The 22,542-nt window shown below is 45.3% G+C and overlaps 1 protein-coding gene across 2 annotated transcripts in view; it reads left to right on the forward strand.

Annotated features, from left to right (window-relative positions):
- Positions 1–22,542, forward strand: part of SESTD1 (SEC14 and spectrin domain containing 1) — a 153,725-nt gene that overhangs the window by 125,982 nt on the left and 5,201 nt on the right. For both annotated transcript variants that reach the window (XM_040440429.1, XM_040440430.1), the window contains 7 exons: positions 2,835–3,029; positions 4,135–4,249; positions 7,468–7,627; positions 11,046–11,127; positions 14,946–15,068; positions 17,474–17,665; positions 20,559–20,680. In XM_040440429.1, coding sequence (XP_040296363.1) covers positions 2,835–3,029; positions 4,135–4,249; positions 7,468–7,627; positions 11,046–11,127; positions 14,946–15,068; positions 17,474–17,665; positions 20,559–20,680 — 989 coding nt within the window. The remainder of the gene's footprint in view (positions 1–2,834; positions 3,030–4,134; positions 4,250–7,467; positions 7,628–11,045; positions 11,128–14,945; positions 15,069–17,473; positions 17,666–20,558; positions 20,681–22,542) is intronic.

A 22,542-nucleotide genomic window follows, 5' to 3' on the forward strand; every position in this document is an offset into this window, starting at 1 on the left:
TCGCTGCAGCAGGAAGCAGAGGACTGGGCATCCTCAGAATGGGAGCGGCGAGGGAACATTGAAGTGCCTTGCAAAAAGGGCTTATGCACACGGCCGGAACTGTTTTGCAGTCTGCAAATTGCAGATCCCGGCCGAGTGCATGCCGCCATTTATTTTTTAGCTTCTGAAGAAATGTCCTATCCTTCTCTGCAAAATGGACAAGAACAGGACATGTTCTATCTTTTTTGCAGAAGGGACGTGCGGATGCGGACAGCACAGGGGGGTCCGCCTCTGATCCGCAAACAAAACCGGATCGGATGCGGACCAAACATACGGTCGTGTGCATGAGCCCTAGAGGTGATAGCCTTTCATTAGGATGGGCTGTTAGAGGTTTTATTAACGGCAGCCTGGCTTATTATTTCCGCCATCAGCTGTTGGAAGGGACCATAGCTCCAGATACTCTTCAGCGTTTATCAGGTACAGCTCTGTACTTTTAGAAGAGTAAGCAGGGAAGCGGACTCAGTGCCGCAGCCACTTCAATCAGCATATGGGCAAGGGTACCAAAAATCAGCCCCCCACCGATCTAATAACGATGGCCTATTACTTTTAAAGTACCGGACAATCCTTTTAATCTTTTAGCCTGAATCCAGACATCCAATCAGTTTTATTATTTTTTATCCTTCTCTTCATTATTGGATATACAGTATATGCCTCAGAGAAGTCTCACCTCTGGAGTGACCACATTTTAATCTTCCCCACCACGTAAGATTTCATTGATGACTACCCGCTGGACTCGGGGACCAGGATTTAATCCGTAGCAGAGGGGAATATATGACTCCCTCTGGACTGGTGATTTAACCATTCCCGGTGCCTGGCACGCGCCGCTCGCTCTATTTCGGACATTATCTCTGTGCTGACAACTCCTCCATCACGAGATACTATTATTACCTGCTCGAATACCCATCATTAATAGAATAGCTGAGGCTTATGCAGGGTCATTGCCCGCGCTCCACTCTCTAAATATAGCAGAGATAACTGCTCTGAACTTATTACAAGAGCTATTTGCAACAAGATAAACTGAACGGGCCTAATGGAGGGCATTGCTGAGGGGGTCCAGAAGCTGTTGAATGCATTCGCAATTAAACCAATTAAAGCCCTTATGAACAAGAGCAATTTACGTATTAGGGGAGAGCGAATAACCTGAGTGTAGGTGTGATTTATGGAGCCTGTAGATTGACAGAGGAGGGGGGAGGAGGCAATTATGTCTGTTACTCATCATGAGAAGTACATTGGTGCTGTGAACCGATATTCCGTTTTTTATTTCCGTTGCGTTTCCGTTTCTGTTCCGTTTTTCCGTATGGCATATACAGTATACAGTAATTACATAGATAAAATTGGGCTGGGCATAACATTTTCAATAGATGGGTCCGCAAAGAACGTAAACTGAAGACATACGGATGCATTTGCTTTTTTTGCGGACCCATTGACTTGAATGGAGCCACGGAACGTGATTTGCGGGCAATAATAGGACATGTTCTATCTTTAAACGGAACAGAAAAACGAAAATACGGAAACGGAATGCATATGGAGTACATTCCATTTTTTTTTGCGGAACCATTGAAATGAATGGTTCCGTATACGGAACGCAAAAAAACGGCCAGTAAACGGGGGGAAAAAACGGCCGTGTGCAGAATGCCTAAAGGAGTTGTACGACAATTGAGGGGGCCCCTGCCACATACACAGACTTGGCCGGACCTGTAAAGGAAAGTTTACTTACCTTCTTCGTGGTGATGGATCCTCGTTTCTTCTTCTCCTGGCCTGGTCCAAACGCTTCTTCGCTGAAACCATCCAGTTTGATGCCACCTGCAGCCAATCACTGGCCACAGCGGTGACTGGCTCCCCTTACCTCATGACAAATTGCCGCATGACGCAAGGGGATCAGTTTATTGCCGCAGCCAGAGATGGGCTGCAGGCGGCGTCAGACCAGATGTTTTCAGTGAGGGAGCTTAACGAGGCATCACATGCCAGGAAGGAGAAAGGAGCAAGGATCCATCGTCAGGAAGCCAGTGAGTAAGCTTCCCTTTACAGGTTCGGCCAAGTGGGCGTTTTTCCAAAACCCTTCAAATGGGTTGCCTGGGTTAGAAAACCCATTTTCAAATACTCTATTAGGGCACTATTTCAGTGGGAACCATGCCATGCTTTACCACCTCTTCTGGACAGGGAAGACAGACCTGCTTCTCTCACCTTGATGCTCTGTGTGTCCCCTGAAAACTCCTCTTAGCAGCAACTTCCCAAAAATATAGAAGATTTAAAAAGTATCTTCTTTGGTGAACCCTGAAAAAAAGCAGACAAATGTCGTATCACAGAAAGAGAAACACGACCTCTAAACACCTTGACGCTCTGAAACGCGTCAGCCACGTTTCTTTACGGCCGAGGTTTGGCTGCTGTTACTTGAATTCAGTAAAGAAGGCACTATTCAAGTCATCTGGGGCCAAACTTCACTATCTCTAAAAAAGTTAATTTTGCCTGTGTTGGGTCTGCACAGGGGGTCTCGGCAGCAGGACGACTTGTAATCATCTTATTTTTAGAGGACCCTTTGAAAAAATTACCGCCACTGTAATCCCCCATTCCTCTTACCAAAATTCCTCCAGCTTGTTGTAAAGGGAGAGCTGAGGTGTATAGATTTGATAGATGTACAGTGGATCCTGATAGATCCCTCGATTCCTCATTTATACAGAATTATTAAGCTGGAGTCATCTTCGGCTGCGCTCATCTTGGATGATCTATATTATTTCAGCCAGAACTTATGCCGCTCTTATGACACTGGGTTAAAATATTCCTTTTCTTTATTCTAGGAATGGTTTGCTGTCTACGTAGAGCTGAATCAGCAGATTGCAGCGCTCCTAAATGCAGGCGATGAAGAGGATCTGGTGGAGCTGAAGAGTTTGCAGCAGCGGCTCAGCGATGTCTGTTATCGGCAGGCTAGCCAGTTAGAATTCCGACAGAACCTGCTGCAGATCGCACTCGAATTTCATGGAGTCGCCCAAGAGGTATCACAGTCCTAAAGAAATGAGCAATCTCTAACCACCAGCGGCATGATTTTGGTGACCAGGTCCCTTCAAGAAATAGTGCAGGAGAGACCAAATAAGTGTGCCCTGTGCCAGTCCTGTCCGAGATTGGCTGCACATCGAGCATGTGTAGTTTAAAGGGGTTATCCCATGATTAATGTAAAAAATTTTAATTACGGTAGATATCATATAGTACTTGACAACCTCTTTCTAATAAAGCTAGAACCTGCCCAGTACCTCACATGGATCCAGAGATCTCCCCGTTCATTGCTCCAATTGCTCTGCTAGATGTAGTTTAAAAGGGTTTTCCACAACTTTAATGCCGAGACTTATCCTCAAGATAGAGCATCAGCATCTGAAGTCAGTAGGGATGAGCGAACTTGCGTTTTAAGTTTGTGTTATCTAAGAATTCAGTTATGGATTCCACTACCACGGACTCTAACTTATGGTCCGTGGTAACAGAATCCATTACGGAATTTTAGATAACCCAAACCTTGTACGCCGAGCTTGAAACACAAGTTCGCTCATCCCTAGTAGTCTGTATTAAAGTCTTGGAAAATCCTTTTAAAGCTGGCAGCTCGGTGGGCATTTCCTGTCACAATGGGGCATGTCCTTTTGCTGCAGCTGGCGGCAGTGGAAGGATAGAACTGAGCACGTACATCTACCTCAGCGGACAGAAAAACTAGAAAAAGAGCAAACAGCAGGTGGCGCTGTACAGATTGATTTAGTTGAAAATGCAGTTACAAAAGTATTAAGATTCGAGTGCTGGTTTGAAAACTATAGGGTATTTTTTGTGGGACAGCCCCTTTAAGACCTAGCATATATAAACAGGATGGGGAGAAAAGGGGCTCTTTTAACAGGGTTAAAACATAAACGACGTCAAATTGGTTTTTACCCTTTATAGTTACACATTGCCAATGCAGTTCTTCTCCATACTGGCGACCTTTTTTTCCCCAAACGCTTTCTTAGAGCTCCTGAAAATTGAAATATTTTAATCTACAAGCCTTTTGTTGCCAAGCGTAGTAACCGCTTGCTTCCCAGTTCTCCGCGTCGCAATAACCTGACTTCTAAATATTGTGTTTGTCAGTTGTCGCAGCAGTTGGACGGCCTGCTGGGTATGCTGTGCGTTGATGTGGCCCCCACCGATGGAGCAGCAATTCAGCAAACATTAAAACTGCTTGAAGAAAAACTCAAAAGCGTTGGTAAGAAGCCGCCAGACACATCTTATACACCTATCGTGAAGAAAATACGAATTAGACCCCCACCACCCACTGACCTCGTATTTCCACCAGCTATGGACAGCTAGGGTGCAGGTAGATGTACACAGATGGTTAGAGATGGTTTAGATGTATTAGCAATGGGAGGTGTTAGAATGAAAAGTAAAATACATACTGGTCGTTCATCAACGTGTCCGATACCTAATGGAGTAACAGCTCAGCAGTAAGGGTGCGGGGTGGCAAGACCCCTGCCAATATGATATTGATAGCCTATCCTGAGGATAGGCCATCGAAATCCTGGACAACCCCTTTCAGTTGATAATTTTTAGAGGCGTTTTCCTGGACTTTGACATTGATGGCCTATCTATAAGACAGGCCATCAATATGTCCACCACCCACTAGCTGCACAAAGGTGGTCGCAGCACTTTGGTGAGACCTGCTTCTCTGTCATTGTTTATCTATTGCAGCTTAATGGGATTGAACTGGACAGAGCCGCAGTACCGGAGACAGTCACTATAAGATATACGGCCCTGTGCCTGTTAAACAATTTGGGGCATACAGGGTTCCCCCTTCAGCCAGCTGATCCATGAGTGACCAGGAATCTGATATCGATGGCCTGTCCTAAGATATGGCCTTCAGTATCTAAAGGTGGATTTACACGACCCGATCTTCAGGACATTCCTGCACGCGCTCGTTCCCGACAATCTGCCCGTGTAAATGTGCCGCCGATCACCTGACGAACCAGCAAAGCGCTCGTTCACTGGGTGATCCTGTCATTCATAGAGGCAGGTAAATGATCGTTTCTGGGCAGCAGGTCGTGCAGTCTAAATAGCGATCTTCTGCCCAGAAATAATGCGATTGCAATAGCGATCCCTCGTACTGTGGAGGTGATCGCTCTGCCTCACTGAACCTCTACAGGAACGCTTCCTTCCTGACAATCTGCCCGTGTAAACCCGCCTTTAGTCCCAGAAAACCTGAATGATGCAATACTAGAGAAAACTGGAACAGATTTAAGTTCACAGAGTGATTGGTTTATGTGGCCGTTATTATCATCCTCGCCCTTCCTCCACCCGCTGAAGACGCTGTAAGTAGTAAAATGATGTTAGTTCTGTGCAGATGATGAGTGGAACAGAAGATCCGTATTCTGACATGCGGTTACTGAATACACAGTGATGCCCATTGTTCTCCTCCAGCTCCGGCTGTACCATGTAGATAATTATACAACAGAACAAGTTAATAGTTTGTTAGTGATAACAGCCATTTCAGAGATATTCTGCCCTGCTACATGTACACAGGGACGTGTTGGTTTCATGTAGTCCACCTATTAAATGATTATATTTCACTGTTAGGTCTCACAGAACAGTAACATTAATATCAATAAAAGAAATTCTCCGGTATCTAGATATTACTGTTATGTTCCCTCTCAGGGGTTAGCCACGTTAGCCACATCACCAGTGGCTAAGTCCCACCGTCAGGGGTGGACTGGGAGCTTAACGTGGCTCCATGTTGTAGTCAGGTCCAATTGACAGAAGGCGCGTATACAGCACCTCCCCAGCAGAGCCATATACCACAGTGCAACACAAAATACCTCCCCAGACATGTTCTGTCCTCCTCCTCCTCCTTCTGTTACTTCTAATTAAGATGTGGCGGATGAAGAGGTGAGGAGCAGGCTACAGCAACAAGCCAACCCTACCTTCAGTAAGCTGGCTCGTCTTTCAACGCTACCAAACTTACCCCGTCTATATACAGTACATCCAGTGACATCTCTGGCGTGGATGTTCTCTTTCCTCATCTTCTCCATTCGGCGCAGACCGCCATGATGACTTCCTTTAGTTACATCTTGTTGAAAAAACATCTTAGGTCCTTCACTTTTCTATCATCCAAACCACCTTCTCAACAAAAACTCCCAACCATGCTGCCCCAACAGTGTCACCCTGCTGCTTCCACTCCCAGTTCTGTGGCCACTATGCTTTCCAATGCCTCCTGATGTTACGCTGCAAAAAATAGTGTCCCCCTAAAGTGCCCACAGTAGTAACAATGTCCTCTATACTAATAATGAAAGCTGTAAAAATTGGCCCTTATAATGCCCTCTGTTGTGCCCCGGTAATAATGCGCCTATAGTAACTTGGCAGTAATAATGCTTCCCTATTGCGCGGCCAGTGATAGTTCCCTCAACTAAAACTCCCATATTGCCCAAGTATTAGAGCAGTTTGCTGGGAGTTTTATAACGATGATCTATCCTCTGGTCGGTTGGAGTACGACACCCGGGACCCTCGCCGATCAGCTGTTTAAGAAAGCACCAGCGCTCGCAGTAGCACTGCAGCCTTCTGCCTGCTCACCGAGCATAGCGCCGTACATTGTATAGCGGCTGTGCTTGGTATCTTGCTCAGCTCCTTTCACGTCTATGGGGCTGAGCTGCGCCTAGGCCATGTGACCGATGAATGTAACGTCACTGGCCTAGGCAAAGAAGAAGAAGGCAGCGGCGCTACTTTAAGCATCAGTGACTTCTTAAACCGCTGATCAGAGGTGGTCCCGGGTGTCGGACCCCCACTATCAGATACTGATGACCTATCACTGTAAAACTTCTGGAAAACCCTTTAAAAATGGCACCATAGTGTCCTCACGAATCCATAATTGATTGAAGGATTTCCTGACATACATTTTAGGGTACTTTCACACTAGCGTTTTTGTTTTCCGGCATAGAGTTCCGTCACAGTTTTATCCTAATGCATTCTGAATGGAGAGCAATCCGTTCAGGTTCGCATCAGTTCAGTCCCTCTTACGTTTTTTGGCTGGAGAAAATACCGCAGCATGCTGCATTTTTTTCTCTCTGGCCAAAAATCCTGAACACATGCCGGCATTCATTTCCATTGAAATGCATTAAAATTGCCGCTTTGCCGGATCCGTTCTTCCGGTCCGTGAATGCACAGACCTATAAATCTGTGAAAAAAATAAATTCCGGATCCGTTTTTTCGGATGACACCGGAGAGACAGATCCGGTATTTCAATGCATTTATCAGACGGATCCGCATCTGGGTCCGGATTGTCGGATCCGGCAGGCAGTTCCTCTGACGCAAGTGTGAAAGAAGCCTAAAATGGGTTTTTATAGATTTGGATGTTTTGATAGTTCCACATTTTCAAACTGCAGATGTTTCTTTAACAAATCACATTTCAGTATACACTGAGCATGTCTTTGCATTTAGATACTGGCCTTCAAGGGTTACGTGAGAAAGGACAAAATCTCCTAGATCAAATATCTAACCAGGCGTCTTGGGCTTATGGAAAGGATGTAGCAAGTGAAAACAAGGATAATGTCGATCATGTTCAAGGTGTAATGGAGGACATGCAGCTGAGGAAGCAAAGGTGAGTTGGTCTGCTACAGGTGTGTATGGTTACCATAAAACCTTGTTTCCGGGCTCCCACCTTCTTGAGTTACAACTTTCTAGAAGTATTTCCACGGCAGACACTTGTTTAAACGCGCTTGTTTCTGTATGCAGCGACCACCCAAAATTACAATGAAAAATGATCTTCTAGATGAGTGGTCTTATCAAAGAACATGGCCAGTATGTATAGTATATGATGGGACTGAAAATCTTTCACAAGACACCTGGTCTGAATAAGGGGTGGTCTGTAACCTCTAGGGCAGGCATCCTCAAACTACAGCCCTCCAGCTGTTGTAAAACTACAACTCACACAATGCCCTGCTGTAGGCTGATACCTGTAGGCTGTTCAGGCATGCTGGGAGCTGTAGTTTTGCAACAGGTGGAGGGCCGCAGTTTGAGGGTGCCTGCTCTAGGGTATGTCTACCTGCGGTGGATACTCTGTGATTTGTCAGTAGTAGCAAAGTGGATGACATTTCAAGAAATCTCATCCACAAGCTGTGAAAAAAATCTACAGCTTAAGGCCTCATGCACACGACCGTTGTGTGCATCCGTGGCCGTTCCGTTTTTCGTGATTTTCTGCGGACCCATTGACTTTCAATGGGTCCGTTGAAAACTCAGGAAATGCACCGTTGTTCATCCGCGGCCGTGATCCGTGTTTCCTGTCCGTCAAAAAAAATATGACCTGTCCTATTTTTTTGACGGACAACGGTTCACGGACCCATTCAAGTCAATGGGTCCGTGAAAAAACACGGATGCACACAAGATTGGCATCCGCGTCCGTGATCCGTGGCCGTTGGCAACTTTCACACAGACGGATCGCAGATCCGTCTGCATAAAAGCTTTTTCAGATATGAGTTTTCACTTTGTGAAAACTCATATCCGACAGTATATTCTAACACAGAGGCGTTCCCATAGTGATGGGGACGCTTCAAGTTAGAATATACTGAGAACTGTGTACATGACTGCTCCCTGCTGCCTGGCAGCACCCGATCTTTTACAGGGGGCTGTGATCCGCACAATTAACCCCTCAGGTGCCGCACCTAAAGGGTTAATTGTGCGTATCATAGCCCCCTGTAAGAGATCAGGTGCTGCCAGGCAGGAGGGGGCAGACCCCCTCCCTCCCCAATATTATATTCATTGGTGGCCAGTGCGGCCTCCCCTCTCTCCCCCCCCCCCCCCAGTTAAAATCACGTTCCGAATCCCCCATCATTGGTGGCCAGTGCGGCCTCCCCTCTTTCCCCCCCCAGTTAAAATCACGTTCCGAATCCCCCATCATTGGTGGCCAGTGCGGCCTCACATCTCCCCCCCCCCCCTTAGTTAAAATCACGTTCCCCCATCATTGGTGGCAGTGGAGAGTTCCGATCGGAGTCCCAGTTTAATCGCTGGGGCTCCGATCAGTAACCATGGCAACCAGGACGCTACTGCAGTCCTGGTTGCCATGGTTACTTAGCAATTTTTAGAAGCATTATACTTACCTGCGAGCTGCGATGTCTGTGACCGGCCGGCGCTCCTCCTACTGGTAAGTGACAGGTCTGTGCTATAAGCAATGCGCTGCACAGACCTTTCACTTACCAGTAGGAGGAGCGCCCGGCCGGTCACAGACATCGCAGCTCGCAGGTAAGTATAGTGCTTCTAAAAATTGCTAAGTAACCATGGCAACCAGGACTGCAGTAGCGTCCTGGTTGCCATGGTTACCGATCGGAGCCCCAGCGATTAAACTGGAACTCTCCACTGCCACCAATGATGGGGAAAGTGATTTTAACTGGGGGGGGGGGGGGAGAGGTGAGGCATGATAGTTACACTTTTTTTTCACGTTTTTTTCCACTCCTTGCCTGACGAGGCGTGACTTTATGGGAAATGGGGGGTAGCCTGAATGTGCCTCCGTGCACCAAGAAATTTTTGGGTTAAAACTATGCCAAGTTATAGGAGATGTTTAGACGAGACAATTTTTGGAGCATGGACGCTTTTTTTTTTACTCAAAATAGTAAATTTGTCTAATAAAATTATTGTGATCAGAAAGAGATGTGATGACTCCGAGGAAATACAAAAAAATATGTATTAAAATGAATCGGTAAGTGTCCTGTGGGGCCCTTTTAGTCAGTCTTAAGCCATTAATATTTTCACTTTTCACTATTAAATATTCTTAGGCCTCTTTCACACTACCAGTTTTTTTTTTTTTTTCCCGTTTACGGGCCGTTTTTTGAGTTTCGTATACGGTCCGTATACGGAACCATTCATTTCAATGGTTTTGGAAAAAAAAAAACGGAAGGTACTCCGTATGCATTCCGTTTCGGTTTTTCTGTTCCATTGAAAGATAGAACATGTCCTATTATTGCCCGCAAATCACGTTCCATGGCTCCATTTAAGTCAATGGGTCCGCAAAAAAAACGGAACACATACGGAAATGCATCCATATGTCTTCCGTATCCGTTCCGTTTATGCGGAACCATCTATTGAAAATGTTATGCCCAGCCCAATTTTTTCTATGTAATTACTGTATACTGTATATGCCATACGGAAAAACAGAACAGAAACGGAAACAAAAAAAAACACAACGGGTCCGTGAAAAACGGACCGCAAAACACTGAAAAAGCCATACTGTCGTGTGAAATAGGCCTTATAGTCCATGTAAAATTCTGATTCTTTTTCATTCAATGCGCACCATCGATTTCATTAAAGGGGAGTAAATGAATCTTAACTTTTGACTGACACTTTCAAATAAAAAGAGGAGCAGAAGAAGAGTGTTTAGAAAAGTTGCCAAGCTTCAAGGTGAAGGTCTGGATAGATTAATCCATTCAATCGCTATCATCATACTGAGCGGAGCCCTTTGTGATTTGATCAAGAGTGATTCAGCTTTCGGCACATTTATCAAGATTAAATCAAGGAATTGCCATGTGCCCCCGCGGCCCTGCCAAAGTCATGACAGGTTCTTAAGTGGCGCTGAAAGTTATCCGAGTCATGCTGACGTCTCCAGGCATTGTGCTTACTCACATGAGGTTATCATTATGTTCTTCTTACACGGATATAAACCCGCAAAGATGATCAAGACACTCTCCGCCCTCTGCTGAGTTTACGGTATAATGTTGGTCAGTGGTTGATCGAAAGAAAGATGGTTTATCCAAGGTCAAAACAGACAAATTCATACAATAGTTTTATTTTCTTGGGGAAAAGTTTTCATGCTTTCCACTGACTGGATCAAATTCCACTTTCGGAGATGTATTATGACTCCCACACGGAGCCGCAGTAAGCAATGGAAAAAAATGCTGTTAGATTTCAGATTATTGGTTTTGCATCAGCATGCCGCTCATTAAAGTGGCACATACAGGACTTAACTGCAGGACGCTGTGAGTATGGAACCACCCATGTAAATGCATCTTTTTTTACATTTGTATATCCAGGTGTGAGGACATGGTGGACGTCCGGAGGTTAAAAATGCTGCAAATGGTTCAACTGTTTAAGTGTGAAGAAGACGCAGCACAAGTAAGAGATGAGACAAATTGCTTGAATAGAATTGTAATCTTAAAGGGGGTTGTCTCGCGTCAGCAAATGACATTTATCATGTGGAGAAAGTTAATACAAGGCACTTACTAATGTATTGTGATTGTCCATATTGCTTCCTTTGCTGGCTTGGTGCATGTTTCCATCGCATTATACACTGCTCGTTTCCAGAGGCTACGACCACCCTGAAATCCATCAGCGGTGGTCGTGCTTGTACACTATAAGAAAAAGAGCCAGTGTATGAGCACTCCAGCGGTCCCACCACCAGAGAGGCCGGCACCCTTTCCTATATTGTGCAAGCACAGCCTCGACTGCTGGATTGCAGGGTGGTGCAAGCAATGTATAATGTGATGGAAAAATCAATCCAGCCTGAAAAGGAGACAATATATTAGTAAGTTCCTTGTAATAAATATGTCTACATGATAAATGCCATTTGCTGAAGTGTGACAACCCCTTTAAATTGACATTCTATTAGGTGCAAGGTTTCCTGTGTTGATTACCAGTAGCTATCCTAATGTCCCTCCATGATGCCTCCACAGGTCTCCCTTTTCATAAAGGAGTTTTTCAACATTTTTATACTGATGAGCGAAGCGAGCTTCAGATGCTTCATCCAAAGTCGCTTAGTTCAAAACTTCAGAATAATACTGTACGGAGACCCGTCTCCGTACAGTATTAGAATGAATGGGCTCCAATGAGCCGAAGTAAGGTATTCGCGAAGTCGTGTGTGACTTTGTTGAATAACTTCGGTAGTTTATTTTTAAAATGGAAAACCACTATAAAGCTTGAAACAGGACTCAGCTTCGGTTCCAAGGTACTAGTCACTTTAAAAATCAACTACCGAAGTTATTCAACAAAGTCGCACGCGACTTCTCAAATAACTAACTTCGGCTCATCGGATCCCATACAGATGAATCTCCGTACAGTATTATTCCAAAGTTTTGAACGAAGCGACTTTGGATGAAGCATCTGAAGCTCGACTAGTTATCAGTATCTGATCTGTGGAACCCCTGTTGATTAACTGTTTGAGAAGGCACAGGGCTCACAGGAAGTTTGCGGCCATCTCGCAGCTTAGCCTAGGCCATGACAAGCACAGTCACTATCTAGTGGACTGTGTGTCACTGTCCCTTCTGTGACAGATGTCAGCAGATCAAGGAGACTGGTGGAGCGTGGAGGAATCTAACAGCCTCTTTGATTACTCTTTATTCAGTGTTTGTTTGTGACCTCATCCCCTGTTTCAGGTGTAGCTTAGTACTCATTACTCTACCCTATTTAGTGTTGCCCCACCCTTCTGTGCGGTAGGTAGCTTCATTTGGGTTTGGCAGAGCTGGTGTGAGGTAGTCTCTGGGGTTCCTGATCTTCCATCACTACAGAAATCAAGTGTCGCGTTTGTTTGTGTTTTGTTTTCCCTTCCTTGATTTTTGTTACTAGGCCTCAGGGAGACGCCTGTTCCTTCATCGGGAAGGAACGGGTTGCCTCAGCCCTGACAATATTCTTAGGGTCTCCAGGGTCCCAGGTTACAGGGTATGGGCATTTCTACCTTCAAGGGTTGCCCATACGGTTAGGAGTCAGGGCCAGGAGTAGGGTTACTTGGAGGTGACCTTTTCCTTTCCCTAGCGTTGAGGCCTAGTGGCTTTCCCTTTCCCTCCTGGTTGTTAGTTTGGTGTTTCCTCCTATACCTCTTCCGTGACACTGCGCTGTGCTTGGCAAGCTGTAACGAGGCTGCAGCTTCCTCAAATAGCTGATCATCGGAGGTCCCGGGTATCAGACCCCCACCTATCAGATACTGATAAAAAAAAATCGGACTACCTCTTTAAATACCAGTAAAATTCCAATAGGCTGATTCCATTCATTGTGACAAACACAACCAGATTAGTGCTTGCCCAGGCAAAATGTAGTCACCTTGTCACATCTATTGCCTCCTTAGCTAACTTGAGCTTCCCTTAGAATACCCTGCACTGCCCTCGTTCCTGAAGATCAGCATGTACAAATCATTTAGTTTCCCAACAACCCTTATAGTATTTAATTATAATACATATTACCCATTTTACTCTGCATATGTGCAGTTCTCAAAGCAAGGCCGACTTGCCAACCTACCACATTTCTACAGTATGGTGTCCATCTCTTGTCCTAACTGCTTTGCCATGTGTGCTAGACCTTGCCTTCTTTACCGGAGGTGCCCGTAATATATTAAAATTCCTTTGTAACAGGCACCGTTCCCTTCCCTCACCAATGCGCTTGGGAAGGTCTCGTGGTACCCAGCGCCGGACTGGCCCAACAGAGGATCCTCTCGTAGGCCCAGGTTCAGATATCATGGCCCCAAAGGTCCAGACAGAAAACATTTGGAGCTCTTTGGAGATAATAAATTGCCACCAATACCTATTTCTTTGTATCAAAACCTGTTACTTTGACGATATAAGGCCTCTTTCACATGGGCGTTGCGGGAGCGTTACGGGAACACCCGCGATTTTTCCGCGCGAGTGCAAAACATTGTAATGCGTTTTGCACTCGCGTGAGAAAAATCGCGCGTGTTTGGTACCCAAACCCGAACTTCTTCACAGAAGTTCGGGCTTGGGATCGGTGTTCTGTAAATAGTATTATTTTCCCTTATAACATAGTTATAAGGGAAAATAATAGCATTCTGAATACAGAATGCATAGTAAAACATCGCTGGAGGGGTTAAAAAAAATTAAAAAAAATTTAACTCACCTTAGTCCACTTGTTCGCGGCCCGGCATCTACTTCTGGCTATATCTGATCTCTGTGCAGCAACAGGACCTGTGATGACGTCACTCCGGTCATCGCATGGTACGTCACATAATCTTTTGCCATGGTGATTCACCATGGTAAAAGATCATGTGACGTACCATGTGATGACCGGAGTGACGTCATCAAAGGTCCTTGACCTATAATTAATGCTCAGGTCCTATTCAGTAAAGGGAACAGAAGGAGATGCCGACATCGCCATCAAGTGGATTAAGGTGAGTTAAATGATTTTTATTTTTTTTTAACCCCTCCAGCGCTGTTTTACTTTGCATTCTGTATTCAGAATGCTATTATTTTCCCTTATAACCATGTTATAAGGGAAAATAATAATGATCGGGTCTCCATCCCGATCGTCTCCTAGCAACTATGCGTGAAAATCGCACCGCATCCGCACTTGCTTGCGATTTTCACGCAACCCCATTCATTTCTATGGGTCTTGCGTTACGTGAAAAACGCACAAAGAGGAGCATGCTGCGATTTTCACGCAACGCACAAGTGATGCGTGAAAATCACCGCTCATGTGAACAGCCCCATAGAAATGAATGTGTCAGGATTCCGTGCGGATGCAATGCGTTCACCTCCCGCGACGCATCCGCGCGGAAAACTCGCTCGTGTGAAAGGGGCCTAAGGGTTTGGCCTTGAGAATAATTTATCTGACCCTGGTGGTACCCTTACAGCTACTAGGGTTATCACCTTGACCAATGCTTCTCAATATTCCTTAGTCAAATACTACTTGCTCAGCACAGCATGAGCACCCAATTGAGATATGGCATGCACTCCCGGGGTACCACAGATTGAGCACCTAGGATCTAGAGCTTATGTATTCCTCAAGAGCAACCATGCCTAGTTATGTAGTAATACATCTCCACGCTCATACTGTATAACTAGTCTAATTTTCTATTCATTATTCCAAAAACAGTATTGCACATTTATACCCTAATTTGGCACATTCTCAGTTCATTGAATACTTGCCCAGTTCATCTGAATGCATTTTGCACTTTTCCTTTTAACACTATTTCCCCCCTTGTTGTTTTGCAGGCAGTAGACTGGTTGAATGAATTACTTGATGCCTTACTTAAGACACACATCAGGCTGGGAGACGACAGTCAAGAGACCAAAATTCTGATGGAAAAACATAGAAAATTTGTAGATGTTGCTCAGGTAAATCTATGGTGTGTTCAACGTTCTACAGGATAGAAGGTTATTTCAGTGGCATCATTTTAATTAAAAACGGGGGCAGAGTGGCATAAGATAATAAATAGTCAGTACTCACCTTATCGATCACTTTTCACCTCTCCGGTACTCTCTCCTCCCCACTTCTTGTTATCAGGCTCAACACACAGGAAGCAATCAGACTGCCCACTCAGCCAGTCAGTGGGCACAGCGCTGCCTCACACCAGCCAGTCAGCAGACACAGCAGCCAGTCAGTGGTGCCCCGCCCCAGCCATTTAGCACTCATAGCAGTGCCCCAGCCAGTCACAGCTTACAGCAGTGCCCCAGTCAGTGGTCACAGCGCTGCCCCACCCCTGCCATTTTGCATTCACAGCATTGCCCCAGCCATTCAATGGTCACAGCGGTGCCCCACCCATGCCAGTTAGCAATCACAGCAGTGCCCCAGCCAGTCAGCAGTCACAATGGTGCCCCAGCCAGTAAGTGGTCACAGTGGTGCCCCCACCCCATCCACTCAGAGCTCACGGCAGTGCCCCAGCCAGTCAGTGGTCACAGTGCTGCCCCACCCCTGCTATTCAGCAGTCACAGCATTGCCCCAGCCAGTCAGCAGTCACAGTGGTGCCCCACCCCAGCCAGTCAGTGGTCACAGCGCTGCCCCACCCCAGACAGTCAGTGGTCACAGTGGTGCCCCACCCCAGCCAGTCAGTGGTCACAGTGCTGCCCCACCCCTACTATTCAGCAGTCACAGCATTGCCCCAGCCAGTCAGCAGTCACAGTGGTGCCCCACCCCAGCCAGTCAGCAGTCACAGTGGTGCCCCACCCCAGCCAGTCAGCAGTCACAGTGGTGCCCCACCCCAGCCAGTCAGCAGTCACAGTGGTGCCCCACCCCAGCCAGTCAGCAGTCACAGTGGTGCCCCACCCCAGCCAGTCAGTGGTCACAATGCTGCACCTCTCCAGCCAGTGATTAGATGAGCAAGCAGTCCAAGCTTTTTCTGGTGTGTCAAGCGTGAGAATGCCGGGTTTTGGCCTGACAAATAACTTTGCTTGCAGCTGTTTTTGACCAGCTGAAAACTTGCACTTATGCTGGAAAGCGGCTGTATTTCCGCTGTATCCCATTATAGTCAGTGTGGTCCAGCAGTGAACGGCAGTATCCAGCTAGGCTAAATTCGTTGAACTGCGGCAGGCTGTTCCTCTGCCAGATACGTTTACTGCAGATGTGAACGTAGCCTGACACAGAAAACACAACTACAACCTCATGAAAATCGGCATAAACTACACTGCCACATGCATTTACACTAAGACTCCCTGATAAACAGTAACCCCTACCCTCAATCTTGTAACTAAGGAGTATTTGGAGAAAACCCTTATTTGGTAGAGATGGACTATAGGACAAGACATGTTTCCTGATTTAAAGTATTTATCACCTATGATAAAAAAAAATATGTGATTGTCAAATACATGGCAAGATCTTAAAATGATAAAAAGAAGTTACACTGATCATCATGAATCCCCTTTGTTCCAGCAGTGCTGCCCTGATCCTGCTGCTGCAGCAAAGAGGTTTTTGGCTGCAATCATGACGTCCTGGTACAACCCTCGTGACCGCTGCAGCCAGTCACTGGCCTCAGCAGTCTATGACATTAGACTGCTGAGGCCAATGATTTGCTGCAACGGTCACGTGCTGTATATAGGCATGTCATGAAACAAAGCCCGGCGGGAGGATCAGAGAGGTGACACTGGAACAGAGGGGGATCAGAACAGTTGGTATCATTTTTTTATTTTTATTAACTTACCATGCCTTTAATCGTTATTTTTTTTAAATCTATCAACCCCTTGAAAGGGGTTATGCTATAAATAATGTAAAACAAATGAAATTCATACATATAGTACATGATCTAGTACATGACAACCAGCCCAGTACCTCCCATGGATCCAGAGATCTCTCCATTCATTGCTCTGCTAAATTTATTTCAAGCTGGCAGCTCAGAGGGGCGTGTCCTTTCTCAGGGGCGTGTCCTTTCTCAGGGGCGTGTCCTTTCTCAGGGGGCGTGTTCTTTCTCAGGGGGCGTGTCCTTTTTGCTGCAGCTGGTGGCAGTTGAAGGGTTGAACTGAGCATGGGCTTCCGTCTCAGTGAGCAGGACAGAGAATTTGGAAAAAGAGCAAACAGCAGGTGGCGCTATACAGATAGATGTCATTGAATAACTCAGTAGCTGTAATAGATTTTACATGCAATTAGAAGAGTATTCCGATCCAAGTGCTGGTTTCAAAACTGTAGAATATTTTTTATGGGACAACCCCTTTAACCCAAGGTGCCAATTCTATTGCCTGACATATTTTTTTTTTTTTACTACATAATTGTTTTGTTCCCGGCCCATTATTGCTTTATTTTTCTCCCGCAGAGCACATACGATTATGGCCGCCAGTTACTGCAAGCCACAGTTGTATTATGTCAGTCTCTGAGATGTACGTCGAGGTCATCAGGGGACACGCTTCCCAAACTAAACAGAGTATGGAAACAGTTTACGATAACCTCCGAAGAGAGAGTTCACAGGCTGGAAATGGCTCTTGCTTTTCACTCAAACGCCGAAAAGGTTAGACTCATTTGCATGTGACCTGCGCCGAGTACTTCTATTCATCTAAAGGTCACTTGTCCTTTTCTAAAGCCTCTTTCTATATTGCTCTGCCAGTACGATACCGCTCACATGGTCTCTGATTCACGTTGGTGTTTTTTAATTTTATCTATTTTCATTCTTTTTTTGTTACACGTGTTTGAATTTGATCTTGGTTAATTCTCTCACATCATTTCAACTACTGATGTGTTTTAAAGGGGCATCTTTCTCCCCAGATGATGTGGAATTATTCTAAATACATGCGGACAAAAAACAGCTCCTACTTTGGTGGTCCCAGCGATTTTACATGATTTTCCATACATACGAATGGACACCATGTGCCGCTACCTTTCCCCTGCAGAGAAAGGCTATTTTCACACCAGCGTTTCTGCCGGATCCGTCATGGATCATCAAAAACGCTTCCGTTTCTCATCCGTCTGCATCGGTTATGAACGGATCCGGTTGTATTATCTTAAAAATAGCCATGACGGCACTAAAACCATTGCAAATCAATGGGCGCTGGATCCGTTTTCTTTTGTGTCCGAGAAAACGCTTTCAGCATTTTTCTGTCAAGGCATAGGAACCAGAGCAATGCATTCTGGTGCGTTTAGTTCAGTTTTGTCCCCATTCATTGTCAAACGGAAGTGTTTTCCTACGGTTTTGAGATCTTATGACGGCTCTCAATACTGGAAAGGAAAAACGCAGATGTGAAAGTAGCCTAAATGAATGGCTGCACCGAAGAAAAGCCAACAGAGATGAAGGCCGAGTTCACATCTGCGTTGTGATCCGGCATATATGCTGGGTTTTGGCCAGACAAAAATACCACAGCATTTTTTTTATCCGGCCGGAGGCCAGCATATATGCCAGAAAGCGGACGGACCCTATTATAGTGGATGGTAGTATCCAGGTACAGTGAAGTCCGTCAGTCTTTTCCTCTGTCAGAACAGACTGCTGGAGTTCACAGTGCAGATGCTGAACGCAGCCTAACTGATCAGTAGAGTAGTTTTGGTCTAAAACAGGGTTGTGTGGCTGTCACATCCCCTTTAAAGGGGTTCTCCAGGAATTAAAAAAAATGAAAATACTTAAATATTATTTTATAATAAATATATTCACAGATACCGTTCATTACTTACAATCGCTTGTTTTGTCTAGGGAGCAATCATTAGGAGAAATAAAATGGCCGCTGTCCTATCAGTACACACAAAACCTCCAGAAGGCCATATCTCCAGAAGGATATAGATACTCTAGAGAGAGTTCAGAGAAGAGCTACTAAACTAGTACATGGATTGCAGGATAAAACTTACCAGGAAAGATTAAAGGACCTTAACATGTATAGCTTGGAAGAAAGACGAGACAGAGGGAATATGATAGAAACTTTTAAATACATAAAGGGAATCAACTCGGTAAAGGAAGAGAGCATATTTAAAAGAAGAAAAACTACCACAAGAGGACACAGTTTTAAATTAGAGGGGCAAAGGTTTAAAAGTAATATCAGGAAGTATTACTTTACTGAGAGAGTAGTGGATGCATGGAATAGCCTTCCTGCAGAAGTGGCAGCTGCAAATACAGTGGAGGAGTTTAAGCATGCATGGGATAGGCATAAGGCCATCCTTCATATAAGATAGGGCCAGGGGCTATCCATAGTATTCAGTATATTGGGCAGACTAGATGGGCCAAATGGTTCTTATCTGCCGACACATTCTATGTTTCTAATCACACAGGAGGACAAGTTACTTCACCACAATGAGCCTAAGAGCTGCCTCATCCTCCTCTCTGCTCTGCTTGTCAGGAATCATTATACTGAATACAGATGATAAGATCTTCAGCTGAATCTCTGTAGGAATGGAGATGATGAGACATGACAGGAAGTGGGGATGTAGCTAATGAGCAGCAGCACTTGTATGCAGTCTCCATTACCACAGTCTGTCCTGTCCGTCCTCTCTGTACTTCATGTCTCCTCATGAACTAAATTCCCCAGAGATTCAGCTAAAGTTCTTATCTGTATTCAGGATCATAATCCCTGACAAGTAGAGAGGAGGATGAGGCAGCTCTTTACCTCAGTGTTGTAAAGTAAATTGTCTTCATGTATGATCAGGACAGGTTTTGTGTGAACTAATGAGAATATATTTATAATAAAGTAATATTTAAGTATTTTCATTTTCCTAATTCCTGGAGAACACCTTTAAGGACCAGACGTCTGCCAAAACTATCAGTTGTGTAAATGCAATTAATTTATTTAAAGTTTCCTGTACGGAAAAACTAGTGGGGGACGACGACGACATCACGTATGAACTGCTATTACACACTGGTATATTACTGAGCAGAGTATTCTCCAGCTCTACAAAACTGATATCCTTAGGATAGGCCATCGGTGTAAGGCTCCATTCACACGTCCGCAAATGGGTCCGCATTCGTTCCGCAATTTTGCGGAACGGGTGCGGACCGATTCATTTTCTATGGGGACGGAATGGATGCGGACAGCACACAGTGTGCTGTCAGCACCCGCATTTGCGGAGCGCGGCCACGATCTTCAGGTCCGCAGCTCCGCAAAAGATAGAACATGTCCTATTCTTGTCCGCAGCTTGCGGACAAGACTAGGCATTTCTATAGGGGTGCCGGGCGAGTGTGTTGCGGACGTGTGAATGGAGCTTTAATGGTTTGGGGTCTGACTCTCGGGGCCCGATATTCCAGCTCAGCCCCAGTTACTTGATGGGACAATGAAGCCCCTTCGATCAGCGGAAGCACTGAGAGACTTCCCCCAATAACATGATATTTGGGGTAGGACAGGCAGTCAGTTTTGTAGAGTTGAAGTTCCCCCTTTAATGTGCCTGACCTGCTCAGTAACTAATTCAATCTACCTTCTGATTTCTTGCAGATTTTACAAGAAAGCCCAGACCTTCCTGAATCCTTGTTGGATTTTGAACAATTTGAGGAGGTTGAAGGAGTTGGGAAATCTCTGCTGGATAGATTAACCGTGCCTGTCATTTATCCCGACGGGTATGTCATATCAGTGTACTGAGTGTCTGCCCAGTGTCTGCTGTTCTGGAAGATCCTCTCAGGTGTCAGGCTCCTTTCTCTCCCGCATGCTGAATCTGTCTGGACAAAATAGTTTATTCGTCTGTTTTTTTTTCCGTTTTACTATGTTTTTCTCTTTTTACACTGGTGTCCGTTTCCTCACATATCTGTTTTGAACATATTGCAATGGAAACCTAAGGTTCTGATTGACCTCTCATGAGATCTAACATTTTATATTTCTGGGTTAAGTGTAGCAGACCGTGGAGCAAGGTGTCTTAATTGATTCCTCCCCTTTAACTTCATGAAGTGATTTAGTGATGTCTGATACCTGGCCACATTTCTGCAGTATGAGGTAACTGTACATGCGTACTAGGAGGGGCCGGGAGAGTAGAAAACATGTAGTTTCGGAGCAGAGAGCTCAGGTCCATTGAAGACATCATCAGGGTAAGGGCTCATGCGCACAAACGCACTTTTTGTCCGTGTCCATTCGTTTTTTTTGTTTGTTTGTGGCCCATATGTGGAACTATTCATTTCAATGGGGCTGCAAAACAAAATGGAAATCACACGGTGTGCATTCCGTACCCGTAAGTACGTGCCACAAAAAAATAAAATAAAATAGATCATGTCCTATTCTTGTCCGTTTTGTAGACAAGAACAGGCATCGTTACAAGGATCCGTAAAAAAACGTATGTAACACGGACATCACACGGATATCATCTGTTTTTTTTTTTTTGTTTTTTTTTTGCGAACCGCAAAATACATACGGTCGTGTGCATGAGCCCTAAGATGTCTGGCTACCATACTCCCGCTAGTGCACGCGTGCCTCCGGAAGTCCGCTCCAGCCCCATTCACTATAATTGGTGCGGGCAGTACTGCATGCAGTACTTTTTTTTCCATCTAAAAATCGGATCTCAGACGGAAACGGTTCAAACGGATGCCAAATGTGCAACAGTTTCCGTTTTTTTTTTTTTTTCTGTTCTTTTGACAGATCAGAAGAGCGGAAAATGAAAAGGAGATGTGAACTTTCACAGCGCAGATGTAAACCCAGCCTCCTGCTGTCCTCTCCAGTCCCATCGGCACAGGATGCCATTTCCAGTGCCGACACAGTACTTGTGCTATGTGTAAAGTGGACTGACTAACTAGTCGTTTCCATATCTAAGGCACCCCCCTTCTCTCGGTATGCGTCGGTCGTGATGAAAAAAGGGCTGGCCAGCCTCCTTCACTCACACTGCTGATGACGTGCCAACATGGGAAACTCTATCCTGTGTCAAGCAGAAGCCAAGAGGGAAGCTGTTGGGGCTGGGACTGGCACGGACAGCTGGAGACCGGGGGCACCATTGTTAACTGAAAAGTATGAGTAAGTTGTATATCTTGCTATTTACGACAAATTCAAAGAGGTTTCCTTTAGTTGGACAACCCCCTTTAAGCCTAAGGAGAGCACTGCCCATCAGAGAAATCCCAGTGATAATTAAAGGGGTTCTCCATGAATTTTATAGAAATGGTCTATCCTTAGGCTAGGTCATGCGTATCTGGTCGGCAGGTTCCAACTCCAGGCACCCTGCAGTAGCTCTGATGCTGGATCTACACAGCTCCCTACGCTGGTTACCGCAGCATTGTTCCCATTCATTAGACTCTAAGCGGTGCTGCAGTACACAGTGTAGTTCTGGCTCCTATTTCCAGCACCAGGGCTATTGCGAAACAGGGAATATACAGGAACAGCCAGTTCCAGGGCTGCTGTAAATTTCTAATGTTTTAACAAGAAAGTTCACACCTGCGTTGACATTTTTTGTTCTTCTGATCCATAAGCGGAACAGAAGAATTTTTAAAAAGGACCCTTCTTAGGC

This window comes from Bufo bufo, chromosome 7, assembly GCF_905171765.1.
Source record: "Bufo bufo chromosome 7, aBufBuf1.1, whole genome shotgun sequence".
Taxonomy (NCBI): Eukaryota; Metazoa; Chordata; class Amphibia; order Anura; family Bufonidae; genus Bufo; species Bufo bufo.